At 37.3% G+C, this 12,479-nt stretch overlaps 1 protein-coding gene across 16 annotated transcripts in view; it reads left to right on the top strand.

Annotated features, from left to right (window-relative positions):
- Positions 1–12,479, top strand: part of LOC105233318 (protein sidekick) — a 96,733-nt gene that overhangs the window by 55,505 nt on the left and 28,749 nt on the right. For 10 of the 16 annotated variants that reach the window (XM_049455456.1, XM_049455455.1, XM_049455454.1 and 7 more), the window contains exons 4-6: positions 4–751; positions 876–1,003; positions 1,340–1,636. In XM_049455456.1, the coding sequence (XP_049311413.1) occupies positions 4–751; positions 876–1,003; positions 1,340–1,636 (1,173 nt within the window). The remainder of the gene's footprint in view (positions 1–3; positions 752–875; positions 1,004–1,339; positions 1,637–12,479) is intronic. The other 6 variants (XM_049455464.1, XM_049455463.1, XM_049455462.1 and 3 more) reach the window with 1 other exon arrangement.

Raw genomic sequence — 12,479 nt, 5'->3', positions numbered from 1 at the left:
TAGATATGGGCATTTTCGAGAACACCACACTGGGACATCTTACGGTGACGTCAGGGCATCCAGCTATTTTCGATTTGCCACCCATCGAATCGCAACCTCCACCACTAGTGATGTGGCAAACAGTGGACGGCCCATTGAACTATGACATCAAATATGCCGAGACCAAATCCAATCAACTAATTATACTCAGCGCCGATGAGAATGATCGAAAGGCGTATCGCGCGCGTGCCATAAACACGCAGTTGGATAAGGAGGAGAACAGCGCATTTATACAACTAAATGTAAGCGGCGATCCGTATATTGAAGTAGCACCTGAAATCGTTGTTCACCCGCAAGATATGAAAGTGAAACGCGGCGAACAGGTGGCAGTCTTGGAATGCATTGCCAATGCGCGACCATTGCATGAATTGGAGACGCTGTGGTTGAAGGACGGCATACCTATTGAGAATGCGGGAGTTCCGCATACTTTAAATGATCCGTGGAATCGTTCGCTGTCACTGCTTTCGGCTAATTTAACACATTCCGGCGAGTACACTTGTCAAGTGCGACTACGTAGCGGTGGCTATGATACTGTCACTGTCAACGCCAAAGTAGAGGTGCTGGAGCCACCTACTTTCTTCACACAAATGCGCACTGAGACGTTTGGTGAATTCGGTGCATTGGTTACTCTGCCCTGTGACGTCGTTGGCGATCCGATGCCTGTGGTGAAATGGTACAAGAATGCGGAACCTGTCGACACGAATGATGGAAAGTAAGTATGAGAAACTCGAGTGTACATTATATGGTACGAGTAAGGGAACAGAGTAGCTGGCCTTATGTACACACCTGTAGATAGTGGAGCAGCCATTTTTGTATGCGCTTAATTGCTTTTTCAGATACTCCCTGCTGGAAGATAATTCATTGAGCATCAAAAAACTTACTCTGAAGGATTCAGCAATGTTTCAATGTCTAGCCAGCAACGAGGCGGGCGAGAAAAGCGCCTACACGTGGCTGCGTGTTAAATGTAAGTAAACTCTTTGGCAAATTTTACTTAACATACTAGTACTGTGATATTGTAACTCTGTTTATATATACAATATTTAAAAATGGCGCAAAAATATACATACACAACTTATATACACAGTATTACCTACATATGTATATAAATATGTACGGTTTCTAATTTAAATGCTTTCAATGCCTATTCATTCATATTGCGAATTTCTTTCTTATACTCTCTTTTCTCTCTCATTAACATCATGCATCTGTGAAAACACACAAAATATATTCTAAATATGCTTGCTTATTACTAAATGCCCGAACGTAACAAACGAAATGAATGGAATGGTAAAAATGTTAGCTTCAATGCAAAATCATGTTAAAGGATTGTCTGTCACAGAAGGCCTAACTACATCCACTTTTACTACTAATCTGACGCATTATGCTTTGCGCTTGCCTACAGCTAACAATAGTCGGCTGAATGCAAATCCATTGCATTTTGTTGAAAAGCATAAATCGTCATCATCGTCACGTGGGTATATAGGTACGCTGCTGCAGCGCTTCAAGCGTTTGGCACAACCTCGTATCCTAAGTGTACGGGCATCGTCATCGCATTCTGGCATGGGTACTGGCTATCGGCGCAAGGATCTTCGCTTTGGTATGGGCGCTAAGTGCTATTATTTATTTCGCCTCGTGCACACACATAAATTTATTACCTTCATTCATCCGCACGCACCATTTTATATAGTAGTTTCATTTTATATTGCAATTTTGTTGGTATTTTTTATGTTTGCACGTATTTCATGCACATTATTATTGGATTTGTAGTTGTGTGGCATTTTAATTGCCACGTTGCATGCACAATAAAGAATAATGCCGCAAACACACGAGTATTGTTGCACAGCTACCACACATTTATTTGAAGTATTTAAAACCTTAACACACTTTTACAAATTTTATTGCTTTTTAATGCGATGGTGTTTATGAGAAATCAATATTTCTGGCCGCATTTAAAAATAACACTAATTTTCATATAAGTAGAGTATTGTGGCAACGCAGTGTCCTAGTTAGCAAAGTTATTTGAGGTTTTTTAAAAAGTTTTAAATTTAATTTATTTTTTAATGGAATGTAAATCTTCAGTGTGTTAGCATTTGAATGTGACGCAAAGGTAAAATTTTGGAAATCTTTAAGGTACATAAATTCAAAATTCATATTCACATAAAAATATTTAATATCGGCTAAAAATATATTTTCTTTGGCTAACCACTAAACCAAACTTTAGTTCCCGTTCTAAGTTGAATAAAAACAAAAAAAGGTTAACTTCCGTTTCATCGCAGTTAGAATACCCTTCACAAATAAAAAAAAGCTCCCATATAAGAATTTGATTTTGATCGGCCAGTTTGTATGGCAGCTACATATGTATATGCTATAGTGGTTCGGCGCAAACAATTTGTTCGGAGATTGTAACATTCACTTGGAAAATAAACCAAGCCAAAATAAGAAAAAGAATTGGGATCGGCTCAGTTAGTATGACAGCTACATGCTATAGTAACCGATCGGTTTTCAACTAGTCAAGCTAATGATTTATATACATATTTATTCAATAGGGACCTTCTGGATGGTACAAACTTCATGGCTAGCTTAGTATACCTTGTTCATACCCTATTCAGGGTATAAATATCTTCATAGAATGTCCTAAATAACATCGAACCGAAAAACTCAAGAACAGTGCTTCAGTAGACCGATGCCGCCTGCACCATAATATGATATGATTTAACAGTCATAGTGTAATCCCGCGGGAAGCTGGCTGTTAGCTGGCTCTATAAAAGAAAAGCATGCACCGTGCCTGGTCAGTGCTTAGTTGACGGTCGCACCGTGATGTGATGTTATTTAACAGTCATAATGTAATCTCGCGGGAAGCTGGCTGTTAGCTGGCTCTATAAAAGAAAAGCAGGAACGGTGCCTGGCCAGTGCTTAGTTGACGCTCGCATCGCGATGTGATGTGACTCAACAGTCATAATGTAATCTCGCGGTAAGCTGGCTGTTAGCTGGCTCTATAAAAGAAAAGCATGCACCGTGCATGGTCAGTGCTTAGTTGACGGTCGCACCGTGATGTGATGTTATTTAACAGTCATAATGTAATCTCGCGGGAAGCTGGCTGTTAGTTCTATAAAAGAAAAGCATGCACCGTGCCTGGTCAGTGCTTAGTTGACGCTCGCATCGCGATGTGATGTGACTCAACAGTCATAATGTAATCTCGCGGGAAGCTGGCTGTTAGCTGGCTCTATAAAAGAAATGTAGGAACGGTGCCTGGCCAGTGCTTAGTTGACGGTCGCACCGTGATGTCATTTAACGCGATGTGATGTAATTTAACAGTCATAATGTAATCCCGCGGGAAGCTGGCTGTTAGCTGGCTCTATAAAAAAGTGTAGGAACGGTGCCTGGTCACTGCTTAGTTAACGCGCGCACCGTGATGTCATGTTATTTAACATTATGAAATGTGATCTCCTCAATAATGTACAAAAAATTCGAATAAAAGTACTCAATCCATATGTAAGAAATAAATTCACAAAAAAAGTCATTTTTTTCACCATGGAAACCTTAACCATCCCCTTGAAGAGTTTTTATAGTTTTTCAAGTATTAATGGTTTTTTGTTTCTAAATAAATTTATATATCTAAGTCATTTTAACTTCACATATAAGAAAAAGAATTCGTGCTTTGCCCCAGTGTATAATTTCTGAGTCACACGATCGTCTTATAATTACCAAAGTTTTCCACAAATGGCTGCTTCTCTAACAAATTAATATGTCATGTGTCAACATTAAAACACATTAAACACACTCACACATTTTAATATTTAATGGGCTAATCAGTTATGAAAATGCCTCGCACAACCCTCATGAGCGCACGTGCTAACGAATGCTCCTTGCAAACATTGTTACAAAGCTATTTTGTTTTCTGAATGTCACTTAAGACACTTTGACTTCCTCACAATATCAGCATTGCTGTTTTTACTCACTGCGTTGGTAGCACTTGGCAAGCCATGGCGTATACGTATCGAACGAAATACGTTCGCATGCAAACATGTGGGGGAATGTATAAGGAATACATTTGTACCCAAGGCAAAAGATTTATTATAAAAATCAAGCAACACGACACGTGAGATTATAAATTTAACATTGTTAAGGTGAAGTTAAAGTAAAACTTTAATGCAGTCGAAGTACGAATGTTATCAGTGAAATTTTGCAACAATTATTTAAAATAAAACAAAAATTTTATTTAACATACTTTGTTAAAGAAAAGTTACTTTCGATTATTTTTCGTAAGTCTTCATCTTCAAAATTGTTGTTAGGAGGTGTTTGAAATATCAAAATGAAATATTCAAGAATTTTTAAGTTATTAAATTAGAATATTTCTGCGGCCATGCTCATCTGGAATAATTTTATTATTTTTATTTTATTTAACTGGTTTTATTTTAGACTTTTTCATTGTCATCATTTTGCAAAATATTTGACCTAGAATTTTAAATATTTGCAAGAAAATTATATTACACAAAACTTTCAGTCTTGCTATAAAGTTGGCGTACTCGTAAAATATTTATTTTCAATTTCCATCAGAACTTGTGTTATGTGTGTCTAACGTGTTGTGTGTGCCACTTTATTTGTTTGGAAATAACCTTGAAACAGTTATTCCGCATTGCCGACGAGAAAGCAGTAAATCACTTAAAGAAATATTTTCTGTGACTTTATTTGTTCTGCGTCTGCATTTGTCAGTTTCACTGTTTTTGTGAATGCATTTCGTAAGCTCCACTTTAAAGACATATAAAATAACTATAAAGCAAATAAATTTTTTTATTAAGAAATGAATTAAAAGTAAATATTTGAAAAGATCACATAGATTTTATTTTAAAATTAAAAAGTGCTTTTGATTAAAAACGTGCGTAATGTTTTACTTGCATAATAAATATAGGGTAGTCGAAAAAGTCTTTTCGTATTTTATTAATAGATGTCGTTGCAGTCGTATATCTCCAGTACTACCAATCACATTGTGTTATATCATATAGTGTTGGAAAGGTGAGATTTGAAGCTTCATTTAACCAAAAAAGTTAAATTCGGGGAAGTTGAAAAAAAGGTAAAGCTGCTCAAAAATTAGTGAAAATAATGAAGAAATTCGCCATATTTTGAAAATTTTTTATAAAAAAGAGAAAAATGCCACGCAGCCCACCAATGAAATTTATGAAGCTTGCAGAGACGATGCTGTCAGTTCGTGTAGCACAACAATGAACCGTACTGGAAATTTCGAAATTTCAATTTAAACTCATGAAAGCTTTACACTGATGAGTAAAGTCTCTAGCAGAAAAATGACAAAAAGTGATCGACCAAAATGGAACATGTTTGTTTATTTATTTATTACTACATATAAAAATAAAAACAATAAGTTGAAGTTTGATTAGAAATGCGAAAAGACTTTTTCGACTACTATAGTTTCCTAGTATTGTAATATTTATTTCGAAACCTGCATTTTACTACATGGCATTTGTGTGCATAATCCTTAAGAATGAATATGAAAATAATTTACATAGTAATTTTACTATTCTATTCTATATATCTTACTCTCTATTCGCATGAAATCGCGTATTTAGTTTTCTACTTTTTGAGTAAAATTGAATTCAATTACTAAATCAATAGAAGCAAAGTTTCGCCAAACTAGAACTTCCTATCATAAAAACCGACAACAAAAACCACGCGCAACATTGCATTCGCTTCAACTCAAGTGTAAAGCACAGTGCAAACTCTATTTTGAAATCTTATAAATAATTTTGCAAAATTTTCAACCTAAAATGATTTTAATCGCACTTCATGAAGCACTTGCCGCTTTTTACCATGCTAACCATTACTATCTGTTCATTCGCTATACAACCGCTGATGCATGGAGAATTTCCCAACCTGTTACTAGTACGAAGTCTGAAGCAATTATTTACATAAGCACGTCTACACTTTTACTCACGATTCAATTCGATTTCATTTGCACAAGCGTTGGCTGCGAAATTAAATTAGGCGGACGAGTGAGCAGTTGCAAAATGTGAGCAAGCACCACCGACGCATTTGCTTGACTGCACTTAAGCTATTGAATTCAAAACACTTAGAAGGCTGAAGTTTCATTTCAAGTGCTAATTAAATATTCGCCAAGTTTTCCTCCATTATTTGCGATAATGTCTGTTGATTCCTTTATTTTCTTGAAATGCTCTTTGCCACTGTTGTGTTGTTTATTTGTGGAAGTCTAAATTCATTACGGTACTAATTTAGTGAAAGCACGCAGACAAATGGCGAAATAACTGCAATCAAGTAAGGCGATTACTTAAGAGAGTTTCCTCAAACCCTCAAACTCAAGCAAAGCAGTTAGTTCAAAGGCGTATATTAGGGACTATAATTATATATTTAAGTATATATTTAATACTAATTGAGTTCTATTAGAGGAGGAGGGTAATGCGATTTACATTTACTTGAGCATTTTATTGCAAATAAGCAACATTTATTAGTCAGCCTGAGTATGCGATAAGAATAAGCAATCAACAATTAAAATAAAATAATTGAATGCGAAAAGGATAATTAATTGTTGTCATAAATTATTCCGTGTAAAACATAACTTATAACTTTTTTTTTATTTTTTTTTTTTTTTTGTTAGAAATCTGTAATAAAACACAAGAACACAAGTAAGGTTAGATTGCTGATCAAAATATCGCACGTGTAGTCCTTTTTGATGGCATAGAAAAGAAGAACTCCTGTGTTTGAACTATAAATTGGCAAAATGCTTAGTATATAGCAAATACAAACTTGCAAAAGCGTTTAATTTCCGCTCCCGCTAACTCGGTGGGATGTCTGAAGGTATACGTACCCAAGTGTTTAAGTCTTAACCTCCCAAACGCGTGACGGTCATGAAGGAAGTGTTCAATTTTTTCCCACCTCACCTTCTTTAATACAGTTTCTTCAGATGACCTTTGGTAGGGTTCCCAGCTATCTATATCCAATAGGGTAATGGACCGTTTAAAGCCCCATTACCAAGGAGAGGCTAGTCTTACTGAGGGCAGAGAGATCACTTGATCTTTTGCCATCGATCTTGGGCCAAAAGGCTTTTTGCAACAGCGCATGTACTGATTGTGCCCCAGCGCTGACCAAGCTTCTGTAAAGCCCAGCTATTTAGGACCACCGATTCGCTCCCATTCTACCGATAGCGACTCTAGTGTGGCATTTCTTGCCAGCTTATCAGCTCTAATGTTTCCTGCGATTCCGCTTTGGCCTGGCATCCATACAGTCTTATCACAAAGACATTCGATTCTATTGATAGCGAGGTTAAGCATTTTTCGACCAGCCCTGAATGCAATGTAAACGAGTTCAAGGCTAGTATCGCCGCTCTGCTACCTGAGTGGATTAACTTAAAGTTAAGTTTCCTATTTCTTTTCCTTTCCTTGTATACTTATTTTCGTTAAAATATCAAGCACATTTACCACCATTAACGGAATAAAGTCAAGTGGAAAATAGGGAATCATTGCGGCTAGAGCAAAGAAGCAATTTTACATTTATCATGAAACCAATAATTTTATTAAAATAATTGAAATCATCCATATATTATGTTTCCACGGAGGTTGTCGTAGTCCATATCTGGGGGCTAAAAAAAACGTCTTCCTCTTTCTTTATTGGCGTAGACACCGTTTACGCGTGTCTTCATCGTTCTTTCTTTTCACTGTTTGGCGCCAATATTCCAAGTTCAGTCATGTAGCCAGGTCCTTCTCCCCCAGGTGCTTCCAATGGAGTGAAGGTCTTCGCTTTCTCTCTGCTTCCCCTGGCGGCTACTGCGTCGAATACTCTCAGAGTTTTAGTAGTTGCCAATCCGCAAAGAACCATCAATCTTCCTCAGAACCTTTCTCGCGAAAACTCGTAACTCATCATATATTGTCATCGTCCATACCTCCGCACCAAAAACCAGGACGGGAATAATGAGTGATATATAGAATTTGGTCTTTATTCATCGAAAGAGGACTTTACATGTTCAATTGTTGTTCGAAGTACCACCAGGTGACAGCTAGATAACATAATGCCAATTTTGAACATAAGAAATTTTGTCCTAACATTTTTGATGCCAACGAATACAACAAAAGCTTGATATACATTACCGGCATATCCATATAACGCGACAAGGTGCTTTGAGTCATGAAAATGGCCATTGTGTCGTGGCCAACCAGCTAGGAAGTGCCGTAAAATGTGAACTTCTCTGAATGACCACACGACAAAGTTGAATAAACTATTTAGCAAAAACAAAATACGAACAGTGCAAGTACAGTGTTAAATTCGATGTAAATGTCAGTTCGAACGTAAACATTAAATGAGTCCTTTGCGAGTAAACATGTTTGGACACAATAAATAAAGTTAATACCACCCATAAACAGACTACGTAGCCATAAATTGAAATTGCTTCATACAGTGGCAATGAAATTAGCACAACTTTTGAGAGAATTTTAGAAGTTAAATTTTCTTTTATACCTAATTTATAAAATACAACAATGGGCTCGAAATCGAATCGGTAATATGGATAAAGTACAATTTAGTTTTTTATAATAGTCTTTCAAAATTCCTCGTTATCATTATTCCAACAAATTCTAACAACTGTTTCTGTACATTAGATTACAACAGCTTGAACTAGACTTTGGAAACTTACGGGGTTTTCAATAGGAACGCTTTAAAACTAGACCGATAGAGACAGCAAACGACGCCATATTTTTTTATCGCTCTTTTGACATTCCTCTTCAGAATGGGCAAACCTCATGGAAATATATACGATCCAACAACGAGTCGAAATTATTGAAATTTACTACAAATAAAAATTCGCATTCACTGTGCACCACTGTATATTACGAAGGGTCAATTTGAAGGGGGCCAAAAAGCAGAAAATCGTATAAATGGAAAATGTTTTACGGGTCATTCTGAACAAATTTTCCTAAGCAACTAGGGGTGTACAACCGGTTTCCAGCGAACGATTTTTGAGGCGAAGTTTAGCTTTTGGGGATTATAAAAATCCCATTTGGCTGAAAACCGTCTTAGTTGCATATTTTCTTAGAAGTGCTTCAGAATGATTCGTAGAACATTTTCAATTAGCAATTTTGTCGAAAAAAAAACTCTACCCGCTCTACTGTATATGACTACTTTGTGCTTGCAGTTGACCGGGTGTACTCTTATCGCAGCCGTCAATTGCTGCAATACACCAGTGAAGCATAAAATTCTAGTCAATTTGTTGTTATACGCTGTTTGCTTTTGTATTACCTTAGTGGTATGCATACCATATTTATTTGCAGCGGTGCCACCATGCCATACATATATACTATGATTAATGCGAAGTACCACGTACTATCCTTGAGGAAATTAAATGCAAAACCGCCGGTGACCTGCATGTCATGGGTGTAGTTTTACTGGGAATATTGTATGTGCATGTGGGCGGGCAAGCGTTTAAAAGCCAATGCCCATTTGATGTGTGTTATAGAGAACGCACGTTGGGCCTTAACTTCAAATACTCTCCAATATCCACCGCCAACCACTAATAACAAAAAATCAACCATTTTACGTAGAGCCGTCAAACGACATAACAAAAGCCATTCATCTACCAACGACACGTTTTCCAACCTGGAAAATAACTCTCACAGCGAGATTAATTTGCATCGACCACGACTCGCAATCAGGCAAAGGACTAAAAATTAAAAGCATGCAATTTTGCTTTGCACGAGCATGTCCGCGCTGTACCGCTAAGGTCCATCGGACAGAAGGCGCGCTTCGCCGACTTTACACCGGCATGCTATAAAGCAATTGTTATACCTCTTGTCCAGTTGATCAGCGACTCTGTTGACTGCTTGACTGCTCGTATACGTGGATGGACAAAATAATTTAGGTCATTCGATTGGCGTGGTCCACTGATGTTCACTTTGGCGCAATAATTAAATTGCAATGGGCCATCCACGGTGAGTGATAAAAAAAAAAAGTTGAACAACAATGGTAGTAACTGCATTTGAATAATGTCAAAGCATAATTAACTTAGTAAACTGTCACAACAACTAACTGAGGAAGAGTTTATTACGCAGTAAACAATTATTCAGCGCAAGAGAGTTTAAATGAACGTGTAATAATTCATTTCGATAATAATTTACATACTTTTTCCACTCAATTTGCGTGGTATTATTAAAATCGATTAAACATTATAATAATCATAATCCCAAATCATTCATCTTCGGATTCTTCTTATTCTTCTTTATTGGCGTAGGCACCGCTTACGCGGTTGTAGGCGTGTTTTCAACAGCGCGCCAGTCGTTCTTCTTTTTCGCTGTTTGACGCCACTTGGAAATTCCTCGAGTAGCCAGGTCCTTCTCCACCCGAGCTTTTCAACGGAGTGGAGCTCTTCCTCTTTCTTTGCTTCTCCCGGCGGGTACTGGGTCGAATATTCCCAGAGTTGGAGCGTTTGCTTTCATTTCGATGACATGACCTAGCCAGTGTAGCCGCTATCTCTTAATTCGTTGAACTATGTTAATGTGGTCGTATATCTTATACAGCTCATCGTTCCACCGACTCCGGTATTTATCGTTGCCAATGCGCAAAGGATCATGAATCTTCCGCAAAACCTTTCTCTCGAAAGCTCCTAACCTTGACTCATCAGATGCTGCCATTGTCTATGCCTCTGCATCATTTAACAGGACGGGGATGATGAGTGACTTGTTGAGTTTGGCCTTTGTTCGTCGAGGCATGGCTTTACTTCTCAATTGCCTACTCAGTCCAAAGTAGCACGTTGTTACTGGTATTAATGGTGATCTCAAGATAAGCGAAATTATCTACGTATTGAAAATTATGACTGTGAATAGTGACGTGGGAGCCAAGTCGCGAGAGCGACGACTGCTCGTTTGATGACAGGAGATAGTTCACCTTGCCCTCGTTCACTAGCAGACTCATTTGTATCGTTTCCGTATCTAGTCTGAAGAAAGCAGAACTAACAGTCGAGAGGCCGAATTTTCGACCACTTCTTACAGTATTAAAGCCGAATATTATCTTCCAAGGCATCAATCATCTCAAGCTAATCTGCGTAGACAAGTGACTTCAGATAACTCCACTAAAATAGTCCAGCGGTCACAGGCCCTCGACGGGAGGTAATGCGCTCACTAAAAGTTTCCTTAAATACATTAATTGTGTCGTTAAGTACCAAAAGGTCGTTCACCTTAACATCCCCCATACGGGCATAATTCACATTAATCGTGGCCTTATATCGTTCTCGATTGCCTGTAACATTGTGGTCGGTTTCCGTATAAAAAACAGCCTTTGTCAAAATTATTTGTAATTTTTTTCTATGAACGAACTAGAACATTTCTGCGCGAACTACATAAATTAGCACTTCCCCATAGTTCCTTTATTCATCATTTAGAGCTAATTTTTCGCCCACTTTTGATGTATAGTATGTAACTATAATCAAAAGTCTCAATACGTATATGTATCGAAGCAAATAAAATTCAAAAGTAAGAAGACTTTTGTAGATAAATTTAAGTTCTTAAATTATAAAATTGCTAAACTATATTTAAACTGCAGTAAAGCAAGATGAGTATTTGTAGAAGTATTCTGGGAAGGGAAGACTTTTTCTTTTATATTGCTTTAACAGTCTTAATATTTTTACAACATTAAACTGCGGCTGCAGCTGTAAACAATGTGTATACATAAATCGTTGGTTATAGCAATTGAATGCCTGATATTTTGTGCGAGGAATGATTGCGCACGAACGCAAAAGTATTGACCTCTCCATAATAGAAAGTAAGTGCAAAGAAATTTGTTTGTTTGAGAAAATGTGAGCTGCTCACTTTATTACTTCGCGAGCCATTTTATTGCTGATGTTCGATAAGTAGCAACCCGGCAACCAATTACACCATAAACTCGGTATGTCCTGCGAGTCATCGATAACTATTCTTCTCTTAACAAGTTTATTAATGTCACGTTTTTTCACTCGCATCCATAATGTACAATACACTTCGTTGTTGTTGTTGTTGTTATTTCTGTTGCAGCCACAATATAAATTTAATGTCGCCTTTTGCTTATAATGTACTATATAAGGCAAGAGTGCAAACTTTTCTCTGTTGTTTTCGTGTGAAATTTTCATTTGTTATTGTCGCTCTGCTTGCAAGCATTATGGCTGCCGGCATTGCATTGTGCTTGTACACATTTATTGGCACGGAAACAAACGAGTAGGAAAAACGAAATGCAATATATTCAGGTGCTCATTAAGGACATGTAAAGTGGTTAATGTGTACACACTTGCACGCATTTCATTTCCCCTTTTGCAACTCCACATATGACATACTAGGTATATCAGTCAATTTGTGTGATCGTTCGTCGACCTGCCATGACCTGTCCGCTGATTGCTGCATTTCTGAATAACCGTAATCAGGAAATTTTTAACAACTGAAATGTGTAAATTTTTACACAAT

The sequence above is a fragment of the Bactrocera dorsalis genome, chromosome 4, assembly GCF_023373825.1.
Source record: "Bactrocera dorsalis isolate Fly_Bdor chromosome 4, ASM2337382v1, whole genome shotgun sequence".
Lineage (NCBI taxonomy): Eukaryota > Metazoa > Arthropoda > Insecta > Diptera > Tephritidae > Bactrocera > Bactrocera dorsalis.
This window is presented reverse-complemented; position numbering and strand designations above follow the sequence as displayed.